Source organism: Cervus elaphus, chromosome 24 (assembly GCF_910594005.1).
Source record: "Cervus elaphus chromosome 24, mCerEla1.1, whole genome shotgun sequence".
Classification (NCBI taxonomy): Eukaryota; Metazoa; Chordata; class Mammalia; order Artiodactyla; family Cervidae; genus Cervus; species Cervus elaphus.
This window is the reverse complement of record NC_057838.1, coordinates 23,864,839-23,887,055: the sequence shown is the minus strand read 5'-3', so window position 1 is coordinate 23,887,055 and position 22,217 is coordinate 23,864,839. Positions and strand designations below refer to the sequence as shown.

General features: G+C 44.6%; 1 protein-coding gene across 6 annotated transcripts in view; it reads right to left on the bottom strand.

Moving 5' to 3' along the window:
• The window catches only part of CTDSPL (CTD small phosphatase like), a 120,492-nt gene that overhangs the window by 36,512 nt on the left and 61,763 nt on the right, over positions 1–22,217 (bottom strand). For 2 of the 6 annotated variants that reach the window (XM_043885829.1, XM_043885828.1), the window contains exon 2: positions 17,866–18,145. The exons of the other annotated variants lie outside the window; for them this stretch is intronic. In XM_043885829.1, the coding sequence (XP_043741764.1) occupies positions 17,866–17,902 (37 nt within the window). In that variant the 5' untranslated portion in view covers positions 17,903–18,145. The remainder of the gene's footprint in view (positions 1–17,865; positions 18,146–22,217) is intronic. 6 annotated transcript variants of the gene reach the window in all.

Here is a 22,217-nt window from a genome sequence, read left to right as displayed (position 1 = left end):
TCTCTTTCTCCGCCAAGGGCTGGGGCGCTTCCACCCTCCAGCACAGCAGACAAGGGGCTTTGAGAGTGCCTACAGATGGGGCAGCTGGCATGGGAGCAGAGATGGCTGCCTTCTTTGAGTCTTCAGTCCTCAGGGTAAGACAGGAATCATCCCAAATACCTCCCCAATCCCTCTGGGTGGAGTGCTGGCCCAGCAGCAAGAACCAGTATCTTCAAAGCACCAGCTGCCGAAAGGGAGTGTAGTAGAAATGCAACATTTTTGCTTGGCAGGATCCATCACCTGTCCTTGGGGTTAAAGTTCCACCACTCTCCCCTCAACCAACTCTCAGGGCGTCACCACAGCCCAGTCAATCAGAGCTATGTGACAGGCTTAGAGACGGGCATGTGACCCAAGCTGGGCCAAGGAATGTTAGCCCAGGGACTCAATGCTGTGGCTACTGAAGGAGATGTTGCTTTCTTTGCTGGTTTGCGAAACTGGCAGGAGGTAAGCCTGGAGCTACCAGGGCCATCTTGGCCACCAAGTGAGAAGCACCTACCTGATCACATGAGCCAACACTGGGCAGAAAGTAAGTGAGCTGTGGAGAGGGACAGACCTCAGACAACATCATCTGAGGACCTGGCTTCAATGCACCAGACCTTTCTGGCATTTTAAGCTATATGAAAGAATAGATTCTCTTTTTCTTTTAAGCCAGTATGGATTGGGTTTATGTTATTTGGAATGGAAAGGATTATCCCCTAAAGATGTGGGTTCCTAGGCATGGCAATGTAGAGACAGTGATCGATCACACAGGCACCGTCCTAACCTCACGACATGCACGCCCAGAGACACAGGAATAAGCAATTCTGATACAGAACGAGTCTTGTTACAGTAGGGTAGCCCAGGGCGTGGCTGGGGCCTAGAGAAGGGCTCATGGTCTAGATTTGGGGCAGGGAGGGTAGGAGTGATTTCTTAGGAGAAAGAAGTCTGAGAACTGGGCTGACAGCTTCATAAAATTGTTGGAGGGGGCAGGGAAGTAGGGAAACAGCAGTGTGTCAAGGACCTGAAGTGAGAAGGAGCATGAAATCTGAGAAACTGAAGTGGTGAAGAGTATGAGACGGGGGTGAAGTCAGCAAGGCCCTTGTAAACCACGGTGACGAGTCTGTGGTTTCTATGAGTCTGTGGTTGATTCTATGAACACAGGGAGTGATGTGATCAGATTAGTACCACACATGTCATGGCTTTGACTTCCATAATTGGAACTACTGAGTTTAAATTTTAGATTATGACGAATGTAGGCTATCCATCTATATAAAAGATTTCCAGGATATTTAAAAATCACAGATGTGGACTCTTTCTGTGTAAAGCACCTGGAGTGGAACTTCTTATTTAAAAATCGACTTTAAATACAAATTACATGGGAAAAAATTGGGCTTTAGAGGGACATTCGGGTTCAAGTCTCAGCCCTGCATTTTGTCTGTCAGTGTGAATTCATCGACCTAACCCAGTAACATGGGTATACCTACCCTCTCAGGGTTGTTGAATGGATGCAGTGAAAACAGGATATGTTTGTGTACGACAGAAAGTCTACCAGTGCCTTAAGATACAGCAACAAAAACTTTCGGTCTAAACCCACTGCACTGTTGCACTATGAAACAGAAGTTAGCTTGTACCCAGACAACAGTCCTCACAAAAACAGCCTAGCTTTAGGAGAAAACATGTAGGCAGACCCATTGTGTTTTTGGTTATGTGAATTCTAAACTTAGAACACGAAGAAGCTCTTTAGAACTCTACCTCCTATCTAGTGAAGGTTTCTTTGTATAATAATAATAATGTTAGAAAGTAAACAAGTAAGAACCAGGTCCACATGCGACACTTAAAATAAGCCCTAGAATTCAGGCCTTTTCAAGGAAGACCTACATGAAATATGATCAGAAATAAAGTGTTGTAGTTAAAATCATGGAATGCCATGGGGAAAGTCCACCGAGGCTGAGGGTGGGGTTTGGTCCATCACTGGGATGAGAGGACTGTTTCTGCCAACGGACAGAGGCACCACTGAACCCACAGGCCCTCTTAGGTGGGCCTAAGAGGCCGAGAAGGACGTTTCTTCTGATCATCTTCCTCTACTTCCTGACCTGACTGGCTCCCTTCTGTACCCAGACCCCAAAGCCAGCATTTCCTAATTAGTGTGGTAGTTGCCCACCATGCCGCATCACCACTGCACTTTGACAGTTCTTGCCTTCTGACCTGGTTTCGACTCCAGACGTAGAGAGGCTTAGGAACCATCCTGAATCCCTGGCTGCAGAACTGCAATCTCTGGAGTCTACACAGGATCAGGGCTTTGCACACCGTCCTCTGTGAGCATCCCACCAACCATCCTTGTCTCTGATCTGACCTATAACTCCCAGCGTCGCCCCCCCACCCCCAGCTCTATAGGATCAAGACGAAAGTAGCTGACACGTGGGTGGGAATGTTTGCTACTGCCTGTGAATTCATCCACAATCATTCAAGGGTCTCCCCAAGAGGAGAAACTGCACCTTGGCAGCTACAGAGGTCAAAGTTCACCTTTCATTTCCATGGTGCCAAGCCAGCCTCCATGCTGGCACGGGGTCCAGACTGCCAAAGACCCAGTGTAACAGAATTTCCAGGAGAAAACGGACTTAACACACAAAGTCTACGGCTAAGGTGTCAAAGCACCGAAACCTGCCCTGAGCACCAGTTTCTTTCATGTCTCGAGCAGAACTGAGAAAGGTACTGCACAGTAGATTTGTGTCATCACGTTATTTACAGCAGAACATTAAAAATATGCAGACACCAACGCTATCAGAGCTGCAAAACTGGACACCAGAGTTTCCCAAAGTAGGGCTGCTTCTCCATCCCTGTGGATGTCAGAGCACATTACAACCCTGAAGAGGCCATACGGCTGGATTTACAGCCATGTTACCACGGAAAAAGCTAAACACGCTTTTTTAAGGAAAGAGGGGGAGTTCCTCTCAAGGGTCGGCTTTTAAATGAATGCACCGTTTCTTCTCTTCCAGAACTGGGCTGCAATCTCTGGAATGCATCCCAGGGCCGTGGTTTGGAATGAGTGTCTAACAGGAAATTCTGGGCAGTCTATGCATACATTACATTCCTTTCCCACCCTGAATGAGAGTCGTCAACAAACACAACTTTCCTCTGTTGGAATAAAATGGGAGGTGTGGGGGTGGGGAGAGGCCAGGGCGCAGACCGCGCAGAGTTCAAAAGCAGATGTGGCTGCTGAGAATTCAAACATCTCTCGCTCCTAGAAAAAGGACTTAAGTCACTTTTTGAGATGTTCCATCAGTCCCGACTCTATGTGCAAAGAATCGATTTGCTCAGGGAATTACACCCACCACCCTCTGAAAGAAATGTACCTGTGGACGCTCTTTTCCCCACTGCAGCCTGGAACTGGTTCCTCTAGCAGTGAGAAATCAAGGGGCGGGGGGGGGCAGCAAGGGCTGATGGCTGAGAACTGGGCAGGAGAAACCCTGATCTCATCCTCCAGAGATGGGAGGATGCGCTTCCCCCGTTCACAGTTGGCTCCTAATAGCCCCCATCAGCTGAGCACCTTGTCTGTGAGAGCCCCTGACACAGCTCACCTGTGGCCTTCACGATGTGCAGTTGCCCATACCATCACCCCATTTTCTGATGAGAAAATCAAGGCTCAGAGTCCACAGGAGTGTGCAGGGAGCGTTCTGGGGTTCAAAGCCAGAGCAGCTGGCTGTAGGGCTCCTGGTCTCCCCACCCGCTTCCCTGTCTCTCCCCAGCACTTGATGGATTTGGGTTTTATTTCCAGGGAGAAGCTCTAAATATGAGGCCTTGGACCGCCTGCCTTCACTCCAAACACCGTACTCTGAAAAGCCCAAGATGAACCTGTAATACTCCCAGCAGCCCTATTAGACGAAGCCAGACACAGAGGATGTGCCACTGACCCCTGAATGTCTCCAGGCCATCAAACTCTGTGACAGCTCCCCAGGAAGGCCCCTCGGCTGGGAATGCCTTTCCTGGCCTCAGTCCTTCCCCAAGCCCCTATGCCCACGTGACGCAGCTCCTGTCGCAGGGCTGGAGATACACTGGGTCTGTGTGGGTCTAGAATATGAACTCTTAACCATCACTGTACAGAGTCTGTTTTTCACACTGAAAGCCAAAATCAGTAGTGGAACAAAGGATTTAAACAGATAACACACTTATCTCGAGGAAGCAAAAGTTGACATTTAACAGTAATCAAATCAATGAAATGTTTAAACAACAAGGCCCAGTTGTGGAGCTAATAAATGAGCAGAAATGATAAAAATAAAAACAGACAGTCAATGGTGGTAAGGTTCTGATGGCCTGGGCCCATTTACTCACACATCGCTGGTAACTCCATTATCTGGAACAAGCCATATGAAAAGCAGGTGAGTGATGTGTCAGAGACCGTGCTGCACTCACACCAGCGGCCTGAGCATCCAGCAGAGCAGGGATGCTTAATTAAATCAGCGCACGGCAACTGGAGCGAACATTGTGCAGCCACAAGAAGTGACCATCATGAGGACGCGTGGGGAGGCACATGTGGTCCATGTCAGGCAGGGCATCTCAGACGCTGCACTATGCAGTGCTTGTGACTTTGTCTTTCGCTTCTGGACAAACTGGGGCAGGCAGGCTCCAGAAGGTTCCAAGCAGGTACCTGCCTGGAACACATGTTGTTCATGTCTGAGTTCCTAAGCCTAGGAATACGTTGGTGCAAAACAGGCCTGTCGTGATGGATGTTTACTGAACGAGCGAATGTGTGAAAGGTAACACAGAACAATGAAAATGACTGATTTATTAAGGAACAGCTCCTGAGATTCTGTGGGAGCGCGCTCAGCCCTGCAGCACGCCTTTCCTGGGAAGCGCTCTTACCCACAACAAGCCTCCCTCCTCCAAGCAGTTTCAATCTATGCCACCTACACAAGGCCAAAGAAGCCAACACACAGCTTCCGGCTGTGTTTAGTAAAGGTCACAACTCCTGCTTCCTATAAAATAAATAGTGCACGTTTTCTGAAATCAGAGAGATTATATGAAATTCACCAGCGGAGAAGGAAATGGCAACCCATTCCAGTACTCTTGACTGGAAAATTCCATGGACAGAAGAGCCTGGTGGGCCACAGTCCATGGGGTCACAAGGAGTTGGACACGCCTGAGCAACTTCACTCTAAGCAAGCACAGCAATCTCTGGATACTAGGACTAGGTTAATTATAATTTTTCTTTATATCTTTTGTATCGCTTCTCAGTTTCTATAATCTACTCATTTGTATAGTGGAAAAAACTGAGTAAATATTAACAATGCTTATTTCTACTTAAATATATATGAATGTTTTTACATTTCATGAGATATCCTTCTACAACCTTAGTTTGATTGGTTGTATTGGATTCCACTGTATGGATGTGCACTTGCCATAATTAAACTAACAGGATATTTATGTTGTTTCCTTCAAAAATGTGTCATAGTAAATGCTGCAGTTTGTTTGCAAAAGCAATGCTGGGAACAATCTAGTTGTTTATCAATGTGGGACAAAATATAATACATCCCAGATTTGCAATGTTACAGCTGTCAAGGAGAAGGCTGCCGTTCCATGTGCAGTGGTAACAGCTAACACTTATCTTATGTAAGATGCACCAGGCGGTGTTCCACGCACTTTATATATATCTTGACTCACTCAATCCTTTCAGTAATCTTATGAGGTAAGGACTATTATTATATTCATTTTATAGATGAGGCCCAGAGAAGTTAAGAAACTTGCTCAAGATGACATAGCTAGTAAGTATTAGGCTTTATTCAAACCCAACTGGTCTGGGCTCTTCACCTACGTACTGTACAGCCTACTGATAATGGAGCACATTCTGGGATTCAGTAAATAAGAGAAGCAAGGTACACTGAAACATACAGTGTGCTACCATCAACCTTCAAATACAAAATCAAATAAATTAACAAAATAAAAAGCCAAGCATGTGCATATTCTCATAGATGGAAAGAGTCTCTCTAGAAGGATTTACTAATGTAAGTAACTGGTTGCCCCATGGGAGAGGAACATAGAACACATCAGAAAGGAGGAAGAATTACTTTAGTATCCTTTGGATTTTGCATCATGTATTAAAATAATAATGGCATACTGTGTATCATGCATTATAATAAGTAAAAAACTAAACCATCAAAAATAATATTGCAGGGAGCATGGCGTACATAATTTTATGTGCACATCTGACTTATCCCCTTAGAAGAAATTCCTAGAAGTATAATTGCTTTTCAAAGGCCAAAGTCTTTGAAAAAAAAAAAAGTCAAGCCTCTAGATAACTATGGACACTCTGCCACCTAGAAAGGCGGTGTTGCTGTGCACCCAGCCCTCCTGGGGCGTCCACGTAGGCTGTGCAAACAGGAGACTTGAAATGGCCTTTGCCAAGCTGAAAGGGGAAAACGGCAACCTGCTGTTGCTTTAATTTGCATTTCTCGGACTGCCATCTGAGCTCTACAATCTTCCGTATACTTTTGGTCATTTCTATTTCTTTTGAAAACTGCTTATACATTTTTTTTGCCTATTATTTTAATATTTTGACTTACAAAGGTTTCTTTGCCATATATGAGAGACATAATCCTTGGACTAATCTGTACACTGGAAATTTTCTCTGCTTTCAGTCTCCTACTTTTTAAAAATAGCAGTTACACGATGGCCCTATATGCGAGACAGCAAAAGAGACACAGATGTAAAGAACAGTCTTTTGGACTCTGTGGGAGCAGGAGAGGATGGGATATGAGAGAATAGCACTGAAACATGTATGTTATCATATGTGAAACAGATCGCCAGTCCAGGTTTGATGCATGAGGCAGGGTGCTCAGGGCTGGTGCACTGGGATGACCCTGAGGGATGGGATGGGGAGGGAGGTGGGAGAGGGGTTCAGGATGGGGAACACAGGTACACTCATGGCTGATTCATGTCAATGTATGACAAAAACCTCTACAATACTGTAAAGTAATTAGCCTCCAACTAAAATAAATAAATTAATAAAATAGCAGTTACATATGTGCAGAAGTTTTAAGGAAATCAAATCTAAACATTTTTCAACTGATTCCTTCTCAGCCTATTCACTTACATTTTCTTCTAGTTCTTCTTTAGCTTAAAGTAAATATTTTATCTGTTTGGAGTTTATTCTGGTATACAATAGGCTATACAAACCTACCTTCCCCTCAAAAGACTAGTCAAATATACTAATAATATTTACTGAACAATTCATCCTTAGACAATGATTTGGGGATTCTGTTCTACCCTATCCCATTCCATCTGATCCCACTCCACTCCTTTGCTTGTGCCAATAATATATAGCTTGCTACTATAGATTTATTGTTTTATATTTAATACTACCAGTCCTCATTTATTATTTTTTCAAAAAGTTCTTGGACAGTCTAATCCTTTATGCTTCCAGATGAATGTCTGAACCACTTTATCAAGTTCTACATTTACTCACATCAGGCTCATAAAATATACATCCACTAATTTTAGTTAATTCCATTAAAGTAATTAAAGGAAGGTTAGAATTAAAAAGTTAAAAAAATCCATTTGTTGTACCTTAGTCATAAAACTGTGCCAAGATTAAAAGTGGCTTTGTCTATTAGCTTAAAAACAGGTAGTTATAACTATGTTTTATGTAAAGTCCCACGGTAACAACCTATGGGATTAACAACAACAACAAAGAAAACACCCATGGAAGACACACACACACAAATGAGAAGGAATAAGTTCATGTCACTATTAAAACCCCAACAAAACACAAAGAAGAAAGCTAGAAAAAAGAAAAAGAGGGCCAAAAATGTAACAAGACTGACAGAAAACAATACAAAATGTAAGACTTTCCCTATCAGTAATTACTATAAACATAAACAGATTAAACTCCCCAATCAAAAGACACAGATTGACTGAGTGGATTAAAAAAAATAAGATCCAACTATATGCTTTCTACAAGAGACTCACTTTAGATTTGAGAACACACATAGGCTGAAAGTGAAAGACTATTAAAAAAAAAAAAAAGATAATCATTGCAAATGGTAACCAAGATAAAGGAGGGTAGTTTTACTTATACAGACAAAGCAGACTTTAAGCCAAAAACTCTCATAAGAGCAAAAAAGAACATTATCTAACAGTAAAAGGGTCAATTCATCAGGAAGACATAACAATTATAAATATACACGCAGAAACATCAGAGCATGCAAAAATGGACAGAACTTAAGGGAGAAATAGACAGCAACACAGTAACAGTAGGAGGTTTCAATAACCCACCAGCAATGGATAGAACATCTAGAGAAGACAAATAAAGGAACAGAGGGCTTGAACAACACTTTACTTCAAATGGACCTACCAGACATATTCAGAACATCCCATTCAGCAAGGGAACAACATATACGCTTCTCAAGTGCACATGAAACATGCTCTAGGATAGATCATGGATTAAGTCACAAAACAAGCCTTAACAAATTTAAGAAGGCTAAAATCATACCTGGTATCTTTTCTTACCACAATGGAACTAAAGTGGAAATGAACAGCAGAAGAAAAACTGGAAAATTCACACTTATGTGGAAATTAAACAACATACTCTTGAATGATCAACAGGTCAAAGAAGAAATTAAAAGGAATTATAAAATATCTTCAGGCAAATAAAAATGAAAACACCGCAAACCCAAACTTAGGGGATGTAGAAAAAGGAGTATGAAGATGGAATTTTATAGTAGTAAATACCTACATTAAAAAAGAAGAAAGGTCTCAAGTAAATAACCTAACTTTACACTTCAAGAAATTAGAAAAAGAACAAACAAAGTCCAGAGTTAAAAGAAGAAAGGCGACGATAAAGATTAGAGTGCCGTTGTTCAGATGTTCCGTCGTGTCTGACTCTCTGCAACCCCATGGCTGCAGCACACCAGGTTTCCCTGTTCTTCACCACCTTCCAGAGTTCGCTCAAACTCAAGTCGCTCAAAGTCAAGAGTAGAAATAAACAAAATAGAGAACCAGAAAAGCAATTCTAAAAATCAATGAAACTGAGCTGGTTCTTTGATAAGACCAACAAAATTGACAAATGTTTAGCTAGACTAACAGAAACAGAGAGAAGACTCAAATAAGTACAATCTATAATGAAACAGGAGACATTACAATTGAGGTCACAGAAATAAAAATGACTATAAGAGACAACTATGAACAATTACATGCCAAGACTTCCCTGGTGGTCCAGTGGTGAAGAACCCACCTGCTAACGCCAGGGCCCCTTCCTCGGTCTGGGGAGGTCCTGCACGCAGCGGAGCGGCTGAGCCCATGTGTCACAACTACCGAGCCCACGCTCTGCAACCGCTGAAGCCGGTGAGCCGAGAGCCTCACCTCAGTGAGAAGCTCACACACCACAGCAAAGAGCAGCCCCTGCTTGCTGCAACTATAGAACGCTCATGCACAGCAATGAAGACCCAGCACAGCCAAGAATAAAACAAACTAAAAAATAAACAATTATATGCCAACCAGTTGGAAATCTAGAAGAAAGAGACAGACTCCTAGAAACATACAACCTACCAAGAATGAGTTAAGAAGAAACAGGAAATATGAACAATCCAATAATGAATAAGGAGACTGAATCAGTTATTAAAAATCTTTCAATAAAGAAAATCCCAAGGCCAGATGGCTACACTGGAGAATTCTACCAAACATTTAAGAAATTATTAATGCCAATCCTTTTCAAACTTTTTCAGAAAGGTAAACAGAAGGACAATAATACTTCAAACTCATTTTATGAGGCCAGCATTATCCTACTACCAAAGCCAGACAAAGACACCACAAGAAAAGAAAACCTCAGGCCAACAGCCCTGATGAATATAGATGTAAAAATCCTCAACAAAATACTAGCAAACCAAATTTAATAGCACATTGAAAGAATCACATGCCATGACCAAGTGAGATGTGTCCTTGGGATGCAAGGATGGTTCAACACACAAAAGCGAATCAATGTGACCCACCATAACAGAGTGAAAGATAAAGATCACAGTATCATCAGCAGATGCAGAAAAGACCTTTGACAAAATTCAACACTGAATCATGATAAAAATAACTTAAAAACTAGGATTAAAAGAAAAATACTTTAACATAATAAAGGCTATATAAAATATATCACAGTTGACATCATACTAAAGGTAAACAACAGCAGCTCTTCCTCTAAGACGTGGACCAGGCAAAGATGACTACTCTTACCATTTCTATTCAATATAGTACTGGAAGTGGGAGCAATTGGGTAAGAAAAAGGGATCAGAAGGCATCCAAATCAGAAAGGAAGAATATATCTCAACTCATAGATGACATGATTTTATAGTATAATAGAAAACTCTAAGGATTCCACAAAAGAACTATTAGAATTAATAAATGAATTCAGCAAACTTGTTGGACACAAAAGCAATGCATAAGAATCAGTTGCTTTTCTATCCACTTATAATGAACAATCTAAAAGGGAAATTAAGAAAACAATTGGATTTACAATGTCATCAAAAAGAATAAAATACTTAGGAATAAACTTAACCAAGGAGGCAAAAAACTTCTACATCAGAAACTACAAAAGACTGGTGATATAAATTAGACAGAACAAAAGGTAAGACAGCCTGTATTCATGGATTAGAAGACAATACTGTTAAAATGTCCACACTACCCAAAGCAATCTACAGCATCAATATAATCCCTATCAAACTTCCAGAGGCTTTTTTGGCAGAAATATTAGAAAAAACAGTCCTAGAATTCATAAGAAATCACAGAGGACTCCAAATAGTTAAAACAATTTTGAGAAAGAAGAACAAAGCTGGAGGCCTCATGTTTCCTGACTTCACAACATATTAGAGATCTACAGAAGTGTTGCACTGACATAAAGACAGATACACGGACCAAATGAACAAAATAGAAAGCCCAGAAATAAACTCATGCATACATAGTCAAATGATCTCCAACATGGGAGCCAGCCAAGACGACACAATAGAGAAAGTACAGTCTCTTCAACAAATGGTATTTCTGAAAACTAGACATCCACATGTAAAACAATATGATTGGACCTTTATATTATACCAGAGACAAAAATCAACTCAAAATGGATTAAAGATTTTAAATGTTAAGACCTAAAACTATAAAACTAGAAGAAAACAAAGGGGAAAGCTTCATAACACTGCTCTCGGCAATGATTTTTTAGATATGATACCAAAAGCACAGGTAATGAAAGCAAAAATAGATAACATTAAATTAAAAAGCTTCTGCACAGCAAAAAAGGAAACAATCAACAGAATAAAAAGGCAACCAACAGAATGGGAGAAATTATCTGCAAATCCTATTTTTAGTAAGAGGTTAATATCCAAAATATATAAAGGACTCTAACTCAACAGCAAGAAACCCCAAACAATCAGATTAATAAACTGACATTTCTCTTAAAGAATACACACTGCAGCCAACAAATATATGAAAAGATGTTCAATATCACTAATCACCAGGGAAATGCAAATTAAAACTACAGTGAGGTATCACCTCGTACCCGTAAGGATGATTATCATCAGAACAAAATAACAAGTGCTGGTGAGGGTGTGGAGAAAAGTGGAACGTTTGTGCCCGGTTGGTGGGAATTTAAAATGTGGCAGCTGCTGTGGAAAACAACATGGAGGTTCCTCAAAAATGAAAAAATCCCATATTTTTAAAAGTATCACTACCATATGATACAATAATCTCACTTCTGGGTATTCATCTAAATGAACTGAAAACAGGATCTGAAAGAGATATTTGTACTTTCAAGTTCACTGCATTATTCACACTAGCCAAGAAGTAGAAGCAACTAAAATGCCCATCAATGGATGACTGGATAAAGAAACGGTGGTGTGTGTGCATGTGTGTAATGGAATACTACTCAGTGTTAAAAAAGAAGAAAATGCTGTCATATGCTATACATGAATGTACCTTGAGATCATCAGGCAAGATGAAGAAGTTCCAGAGATGTGATGTACTACAACGTTCATACTGTTAATAGAACTGTACTGTACACTTAAAAATGCATTAAGGAGTAGATTTCATGTCATGTTTTTTTTTTTCTAACCACATTAAAAAAAAAAAACAGTGGGTCTGGGAGGAAGCCACAGCTCCCGCTGATGGAAGGAACACCTCCTGTACTGTGTGAGCGCTTCATAGCTCAACCTGACACAGTCTTCCCCTCACATCGGTATCACCACCCTCATTTTAATGGCCTGCAAGCCAGGCACCTAGGCTTGGCCCAAGAATGCACAGTTAGGTACCAAGTGGTAGAAGTGTAATTTATACTCAGCTTGTTAGACTGCAAAGCCTACACCTTCCTGCCCACTGTCATTACGACCAGCATACCACAGGCTCTCTCTCTCGTTCCCTCTGGCCTGTGAGTGACCCAAGTGCAGTGGTGGGGCATGTCCACTCCTGGTTCATCACCACCACAGCCTAACAGTGCAAGTATCTTCTAGGTGATGAATGCATTTGCTTCTTCTTGTGGATAAGAGCCACAATACATTGATAAAATTCCACTAAAAACTGCTATTATTAGGTCAAGCTTCTTCCAGAAGAATTACTAGTCAAAGGAGCAAACCAGTTCACCTGGAATGTGCTTCTTCTATGTTGGTTCTATGATTAAAATGTAATCATATCTACATTTGATCTCCATCCAGTCACATTAGATAGTGGTTCACACCTGAGAAAAGGGATGAAAGTGAAAGTCACTCAGTCATGTCCGACTCTTTGAAACCCCATGGACTATATAGTCCGTGGAATTCCCCAGGCCAGAATACTGGAGTGGGTAGCCTTTCCCTTTTCCAGAGGATCTTCCCAACCCTTTTCATATTGTTCATGGTGTTCTCAAGGCAAGAATACTGAAATGGTCAGCCAGTCCCTTTTTCAGTGGACCCCATTTGGTCAGAACTCTCCGTCATGACCCGTCTGTCTTGGCTGGCCCTACAGCATGGCTCATAGTTTCATTGAGCTAGTCAAGGCTGTGGTCCATGTGATCAGGTTGGTTAGTTTTCTGTGACTGTGGTTTTCATTCTGTCTGCCCTCTGATGGAGAAGGATAAGGCTTATGGAAGCTTCCTGATGGGAGAGACTGACTGAGGGGGAAATTGGGTCTTGTTCTGATGGGCAGGGCCATGATCAGTAAATCTTTAATCTGATTTTCTGTTGATGGGCGGGGCTGTGTTCCTTCCCTGTTGCTTGTTCAGTTCAGTTCAGTCACTCAGTCTGTCCGACTCTTTGCGACCCCATGGGCTGAAGCACGCCAAGCTTCCCTGTCCTCTCTTCTTTTCACAGCTATTTGTAAGGCCTCCTCAGACAGCCATTTGCTTTTTTGCATTTCCTTTTCTTGGAGATGGTCTTGATCCCTGTCTCCTGTACAATGTCACCAACCTCCATCCATAGCTCATCAGGCACTCTATCAGATCTAGTCCCTTAAATCTATTTCTCACTTCCATTGTATAATTGTTAGGGATTTGATTTAGGTCATACCTGAACGGTCTAGTGGTTTTCCCCACTTTCTTCAATTTAAGTCTGAATTTGGCAATCAGGAGTTCATGATCTGTGCCACAGTTAGCTCCCAGTCTTGTTTTTTGCTGACTGTATAGAGCTTCTCCATCTTCGGCTGCAAAGAATATAATCAATCTGATTTCGGACTTGACCATCTGGTGATGTCCATGTGTAGCGTCTTCTCTTGTGTTGTTGGAAGAGGGTGTTTGCTATGACCTGTGCATTCTCTTGGAAGAACTCTATTAGCCTTTGCCCTGCTTCATTCTGTACTCCAAGGCCAAATTTGCCTGTTACTCCAGGTGTTTCTTGACTTCCTACTTTTGCATCCCAGTACCCTATAATGAAAAGGACATACTTTTTTGGGAGTTAGTTCTAAAAGGTCTTGTAGGTCTTCATAGAATTTTCAATTTCAGCTTCTTCAGCACTACTGGTCAGGGCATAGACTTGGATTACCATGATATTGAATGGTTTGCCTTGGAAATGAACAGAAATCATTCTGTCATTTTTGAGATTACATCCAAGTACTGCATTTCGGACCTTTTTGTTGACTATGATGGCTACTACATTTCTTCTAAGGGATTCTTGCCCACAGTAGTAGATATAATGGTCATCTGAGTTAAATTCACCCATTTCAGTCCATTTGAGTTCACTGATTCCTAAAATGTTGACGTTCACTCTTGCCATCTCCTGTATGATCACTTCCAATTTGCCTTGATTCATGGACCTAATGTTCCAGGTTCCTATGCAATATTGCTCTTTACAGCATCAGACCTTGCTTCTGTCACCAGTCACATCCACAACTGGGTGTTGTTTTTGCTCTGGCACCGTCTTTTCATTCTTTCTGGAGTTATCTCTCCACTGATCTCCAGTAGCGCACTGGGCACCTACTGACCTGGGGAGTTCATCTTTCAGTGTCCTATCTTTTTGCCTTTTCATACTGTTTATGGGGTTCTCAAGGCAAGAATATGAAGTGGTTTGCCATTCCCTTCTCCAGTGGACCACATTTTGTCTGAACTCTCCACCATGACCCTTCCGTCTTGGGTGGCCCTACATGGCGTGGCTCACAGTTTCACTGAGTTTGGCCTCATTTGACCTGAGGCCAAACTGTGGTGGAGGTAATGAAGACAGTGGCAACCACCTTCTAAAGGTCCCCCACACGCACTGCCACACTCAGCGCCCCCAACCCTGCAGCAGGCCACCGCCGACCCACGCCTCCGCTGGAGACTCCTGGACGCTCCTGGGCAAGTCTGGGTCAGTTTCTTGTGGGGTCACTGCTCCTTTCTCCTGGCTCCTGGTGTGCACAAGGTTTTGTGTGTGCCCTCCAAGAGTCTGTTTCCCCAGTCCTCTGTAAGTTCTAGTGGTTCTATGGTGGGGTTAACGGTGACCTCCTCCAAGAGGGCTTACGCCATACCCAGGTCTGCTGCACCCAGAGCCCCGGCGGCAGGCCACAGCTGACCCAAACCTCCACAGGAGACACTCAGACATGGTTCTGGCTCAGCCTCTGTGGGTTGGGCGTGCGTTCTGTGCCCTTCCCAGGTCTGAGCAGCTCCACAGACCAGGTGCTGAGTAAGCCCACTATCCCGGGTGGACCATGTGTCTTAATCACCTCCCCCGTCCTGGCTACTCGGTTTTCTGGCTGTGCACCGTCTCAGGTGTGCCATGTATGTCTCCTCTGGAGAGATGATCTCAGGCTGCAACCCTATGGCGGGTGTCAACCATCCAGGATCTCAGGAACACGGGGTTAGCAGCTTGGAGCCTGCTCACAGTTTGGTGGAAGATGCCATCTCTGGGGCTGAGATTGTAGCAGCCCCTTGCCTTCAAGCCTGCCTCTGCTTCTGGGCAGGGAGGGGCCAGTTTGAAGCAGCAGGCTGGGTCTCCTTTGCTATTCACTCAATCCTTTGTTCTGTGAGAGACCTAGGCTGCGCCTTAGGCTGTTAGGTTAGAGCCTTTTGCGGCAAACTTCTCTTTCCCGCAGTTGCGGTTAGTTGTATATTCTGTGGGTTTTTTTCTTCTCTTGGTTAGCTTCCAAAACTCCCTAAAGACCCACGCATGAGAGGGTTTCCTACTGTGTGGAAACTTCTTCTCCTTCACAACTCCCTCCCCAGGACAGGTCTCCGTCCCTAACTCTTTTGTCTCTCTTTTTGTCTTTTACATTTTGTCCTACCTCCTTTCAAAGAGAGTGGGCTGCCTTTCTGGGTGCCTGGTGTCCTCTGCCAGTGTTCAGAAATTGTTTTGTGGAAGCTGCTCAATATTCAAATGACCTGTTGATGAATTTGTGGGGGATAAAGTAGTCTCCCTGTCCTATTCCTCTGCCATCTTAGATAAGATGATGGAATTCCAGTTGAGCTATTTCAAATCCTAAAAGACGATGCTGTGAAAGTGCTGCACTCACTATGCCAGCAAATTTGGAAAAGTCTGCAGTGGCCACAGGACTGAAAATGGTCAGTCTTCATTCCAATCCCAAAGAAAGGCAATGCCAAAGAATGTTCAAACTACTGTACAACTGCACTCATCTCACATGCTAGTAAAGTAATGCTCAAAATTCTCCAAGCCAGGCTTCAACAGTATGTGAACCATGAACTACCAGATGTTCAAGCTGGATTTAGAAAAGGCAGAGGAACCAGAGATCAAATTGCCAACATCTGCTGGATCATTGAAAAATCAAGAGGGTTCCAGAAAAACATCTATTTTTGCTTTACTGACTATGCCAAAGCCTTTGACTGTGTGGATCACAACCAACTGTAGAAAATTCTTCAAGAGATGGGAATACCAGACCACTTGACCAGCTTCCTGAGAAATCTGTATGCAGGTTAAGAAGCAACAGTTAGAACCAGACATGGAACAACAGACTGGTTCCAAACTGGGAAAGGAGCACATCAAGGCTGTATGTTGTCACCCTGCTTATTTGACTTATATGCCGAGTTCCTCATTTGAAATGCCAGGCTGGATGAAGCACAAGCTGGAATCAAGATTGCTGGGAGAAATATCAATAACCTCAGATATGAAGATGACACCACCCTTATGTCAGAAAGTGAAGAAGAACTAAAGAGCCTCTTGATGAAAGTGAAAGAGGAGAGTGAAAAAGTTGGCTTAAAACTCAACATTCAAAAAACTAAGATCATGGCATCCAGTCCCATCACTTCACGGCAAATAGATGGGGAAACAATGGAAACAGTATGAGACTTTATATTTTTGGGCTCCAAAATCACTGCAGATGGTGACTGCAGCCATGAAATTAAAAGACTCTTGCTCCTTGGAAGAAAAGCTATGACCAACCTAGACAGCATATTAAAAAGCAGAGACAAAAAAAAAAAAAAAAGCAGAGACACTAGTTTACCAACCAAGGTCTGTCTAGTCAAAGCTATGGTTTTTCCAGTAGTCATGTATGGATGTAAGAGTTGGACTATAAAGAAAGCTGAGCGCCGAAGATTGATGCTTTTGAACTGAGGTGTTGGAGAAGACTCTTGAGAGTCCCTTGGACTGCAAGGAGATCCAACCAGTTCATCCTGAAGGGAATCAGTCCTGAATATTCATTGGAAGGGCTGATGCTGAAGCTGAAACTCCAAGTGTTTGGCCACATGATGTGAAGAACTGACTCGTTGGAAAAGATCCTGATGCTGGGAAAGACTGAAGGTGGGAACAGAAGGGGACAACAGAGGATGAGATGGTTATATGACATCACCAACGTGATGGACATGAGTTTGAGTAGGTTCTGGGTGTTGCGGATGGATAGGGAGGCCTGGCGTGCTGCAGTCCACGGGGTCACAAAGAGTAGGACACAACTGAATGACTAAACTGAACTGACTTCCCAACCCAGGGATTGAACCCAGGTCTCCCGCATTGCAGGAGGATTCTTTATCAGCTGAGCCACAAGGAAAGCCCAAGGATACTGGAGTGGGTAGCCTATCCCTTCTCCAGCGGATCTTCCTGACCCTGGAATTGAACCAGGGTCTCCTACATTGCAGGCAGATTCTTTACCAACTGACCAATCAGGGAAGCCCAAGAATAGGGATAATCACCTCAAATAATGCCTCAAGAGTCCTCAATTATCCTCCTCACAGCACAGACATTTCCAAGGCCAAAAAATTAGACAATAAAGCTCAAGTCTGCCAGTCAGTCAGTTTTCAATCCTGACCTCAGTTTTGCTAATGATCAACTCTACATATGTCATTTGTTGCCAGAGTCTCTGTTCTCTATGAGGCAAGACCCGATGTCTGGTTATTCTGACAAGAGGGTTTCCCTTGATCAGAGGTCCCTCCCACACTTGCACGTCAGGCCCGTCCATCTGACGACAGGAACTAACATTTGTAAGTCGGTCCCACTGACATACCTGGGCCTTTGCCTGCCCAGGGACAGCACTGAGGCATCTCCTGCGATGATCTGGTTTTCAGAGCTGGAGGGCTCTCCGACGGCACTGAAGTGGCCCCCTAAGTGAGGGCCGGGATGTAAGTTATAGGCTGGTGTCTCAGGGAACGCAGGCAGTGATACGGCTGCACGGACTCACACGGAGACGCCAGTTCTGAAGCTGCTGAGAAGATGCAGGCCCATGCGGTGGTGACAGTCAGTGGCTGTTTCTTATTTACAGTGTTGAAGGGCATCTATCTATGTCTCTATTAACAAATGAGAACAAACGTTAATTCCTTAACAGCTTCAATGAGGGTCTCTTCCTAGCTCCTGCCGCTCTGCTCACTTTGGCTTTTCTAAGCTTTATCTCTGTTGATTTGTGTGGTACATTTTAACTTCCTTTTTGCCAGCCAGCCTGCCATCACCTCTCTGACTTCCCGTGGCCTCACCGACCTCTCCCCAGCTATTGCTGGTCATCCTTCTGGGCTCAAGGAGCAGGACCGTCAGCCACCAAAGGGCATTGGATCCATCCAGCACATGCTTATTGAGTGCCTGCTGTGTGTCAGGCAGTGTTCCAGGAAGAGAGCAGTGAATAAAGCTTGCAAAAATCCCTGCCCTCACTGAACGTACATTCCAGGGGAAGGGACAGACGATAAATTAATAAACGTGCAAAACAGAGTGAGTCAGCTGGTGATAAGTATTGTAGATCAAAGTAAAGGAAGAAAGAGGTTAAAGAGTGGCGTGTGTGTGTGTTTTATTTTAAATAGGATATCTGGGGAAGACTATACTGACTGAGTGACTATGAGCAAAGGCTTGAAGGAGGTGAGGGTGAGCCTTCTGGGCTCAGACCACAGCAGGTGCCCATTGCCTGAGGTGGGGGCATCCTTGACATGTTCAAGAACAGCAACGGAGTCAGTGTGGCTGAAACAGAATTGAGGGGACAGCGATAGGGGAGAAGGTCAATGATGAAGGACTAGGTCAGGAGGCCTGCAGGTCACTGGAAGGACTTGGCTTTTCCTCTGATTGAGATGTGAAAGTTGTTGGAACAGCACTATAAAAATGGCAGGCTTATGACAGGACCTCAATAAGGCTGTTTGGGGCCAAAGTGAGGTCCTGTGAAGTCAGTAGCTCCGAGGAACACTCCTGCCTTGAAGAACTGCCACTCCTCCAAGGAAAGAGCTGATGTTTCTCCTCCAGTCTCCTGCTACCCTCCCTCCACTGGCCTCCACACAGACCTCAGCCAGCATTCCTCCTGCACTGTGGCCCCACCTTGACTTGCGTGTCCTGTGCCCAGGACCAGATACATACTTTGCAAGAGCTGGTGCAAAATGCAAAATGCAGGGCCCCTTGTTCAAAAAAGTAAGAATTTCAAGACAGTAACAGCAGAGCATTTAACCAAGTGTGGGTCCTTTTTGGGATACAGGCTGTGTGCTTATGAAGCTGGCCCTGCTTATTCCTATCTGACCCAAGACGGCAAATGAAGGCAAAGAGGGCCCTGGGAATGCAGGCCCCAGCCACTCCACCCCAGCCCCAGTCAGAGGTTTATGGTGACAGCAGCCCTTGCTACATTCTAGAGAAAGCTTCACAAGTCTGAGAGGAGGAGAAAGACAATCCCAGGAGCCACTGTGGGGAGGGCAGCCTCCTCCAGGGCAAGGAAAGCTTCCAGGAGGCGACACTACAAGCCAAGAAGGAACAGAGATGTTTCCCAAGTGCCTCCTTTGCTCTGGGCTTGGAGGCAAAGAAACCATGCCAGATGATGCTGGCAAACGTGCACGGTGATTGGCCAAGGCTTCCCCTGGGCAGGGCAGTCTACCTGGGGAGGTGGGTCTGCACCTGAGTCTGGAAGGACGGACAGAAGGCAGGGGTAGGGATGTTTATATGGGGGAAATGGAAAGTTACAAAGGCAAGCAAGCAGCCAGTGTGCTTGAGGGGCAGTGAGGAGGCCAGTTTGGCTGATGGCAGAGGAGGTACCAAGAGGTGGGACCAGCGCAGGGAGGGCTTTACCCTGAAGGCAGTGGAGGCGGGGATTAAGAGAATGTTCTGAAGGAGGAGAAGGACAGGATGAGCGCTGAGCTCTTCGAAGACCTGGCTGGCAGTCTGTGAGGGACAGACAGCGGGGTCTGAGCCTCATGTAAGTGGGAATCCTGCCAGCCAGGGCAGCAGGGTGGGCGCCCATCCACATGAGCCGGACAGAGCGTTCCTGGCATGGACAGTAGGTCTGCACAGATGGACAGACACGAGAGAGGGTTCGGATGCGCATTTCCAAGCAAGCAACAACAAATAAGTGCACAGCACATCCCTGAGACTGAGTTCTCTGGCCGGATGCCCAAACCACGTGCATCCCGCAGAATTCCTAATTTTAGAAACCAGACTGGAACTTGTCTGACCAAAATAAACCTGGCCCCAAATATTTACTTTTGTCGTTATTTTGCAATTGTGGAGGCAGGAGGATCAGTGAGAGCCTTGGGACATTTGACACATTGCCCACCAGGGTAGCCTTGTTGGAAGAGCTGGCAGTCATAGTCCTGGGGGTCTCCAAGGACAAGGAAAAGTTGCTGGCACTGGGTCCTTCCTCCCTATTTTTCAGCCTCTCAAATGTCAACTCTGGACTTCATAACCCTTTTGAATTCCTTTTTCACATGGATAAACAAGCTTTCCAATCCTGGGATAGCAACCAAAAGGGACAAGAAAGCAACTAGCAATATTTATTTTCATCATATAAACAGGACAGACACACAGTGCTCCTTCTCTCTCTTTAGGCCACAGCATGGAAACAGCTTTAATTTGAATCCAGATGAACTTAGAATTCTTACCTCAAGGATTTTAAGGCAAAAAAAAATCTCACCCTGGCCTATATGGCAAGAAGCTTGTTCTCGTCCCTGGTTTTTAAACACAGAAACTCTTCCCTTTTAACAAGAGTGAACTACGAGAGTTTATCCATATAACACTCTGATTAAACAGGCATCATTTCTCACAGATATGGACAGATGTTGTCATGTTAATTTTGAAAATTCTATCAAATCACGTTTATGTTGTTTCTTTCCTACAATCGTACTTTTCTGACAGTCTGAGTAAGTGATTTAATACTGTTTGGATTTTGAATTGGTTTGCAAGTGTGTTGTTTCATTTTTAAAAAACTGAGAAAATCAAGGAATACTTAAAAGACTTGTTAGTATCAACTAGCTACCAGTTTAATAATTCAGATGGAAATATGCACATTCTAATCACTGATGACAGCCTAGAGTTTTCAACTGTACAATTTGAATTCCCGTAAAAGCATGACTTTGTAAGAAGTGTTTTTGGTTATTTGTTCCTTAACCAGGAATTTTCTAGGGTATGTAACTTTACAAATGGAAAAATAGTAACAAATGATCCCAAGAAACCTTTCTAGATAAAAAAGCATAAACCACATATTTCTAAATAAACACCACATTTTTGGGACTGCACATGGAATAAGAAGTACCATGTGATTCTTCCTACACAGAGTTCCACTCTGCCAAGATAGGATATTTTAAGAATCCACTTGAACTATCAGTTGGGCTGGCAGCCTCCCCTAGAGTCTTCACCTCATCTTTAAGGTTCCCCCACAAAAGAGCTCAGGGCTCCTTCCTCCAAGGGACCGCTTCCATGTCACTTCAAGAACACCAGAGAGGTGGACGCCAAGCTCAACTTTCCTCCTGCATCCCCCACAGTCAGTCAGCCACCAGGCAAGGGCTCTCTCCCATCTGTGGAGTCATCGCCCTGGCCTACATCATCAGCCCTCTCCCTGGGACGTCACCCCGGCCCACGCCATCACCCTTCTCCCTGGGACGTCACCCCGGCCCACGCCATCACCCCTCTCCCTGGGACGTCACCCCGGCCCACGCCATCACCCCTCTCCCTGGGACGTCACCCCAGCCCACGCCATCACCCCTCTCCCTGGGACGTCACCCCGGCCCACGCCATCACCCCTCTCCCTGGGACGTCACCCCGGCCCACGCCATCACCCCTCTCCCTGGGACGTCACCCCGGCCCACGCCATCACCCCTCTCCCTGGGACGTCACCCCGGCCCACGCCATCACCCCTCTCCCTGGGCCGTCACCCCCGGCCCACGCCATCACCCCTCTCCCTGGGACGTCACCCCGGCCCACGCCATCACCCTTCTCCCTGGGACGTCACCCCGGCCCACGCCATCACCCCTCTCCCTGGGACGTCACCCCGGCCCACGCCATCACCCCTCTCCCTGGGACGTCACCCCGGCCCACGCCATCACCCCTCTCCCTGGGACGTCACCCTGGCCCATGGCATCACCCCTCTCCCTGGGATCTCTGCAAAGTCTGATGATGACAGGTCTCTCC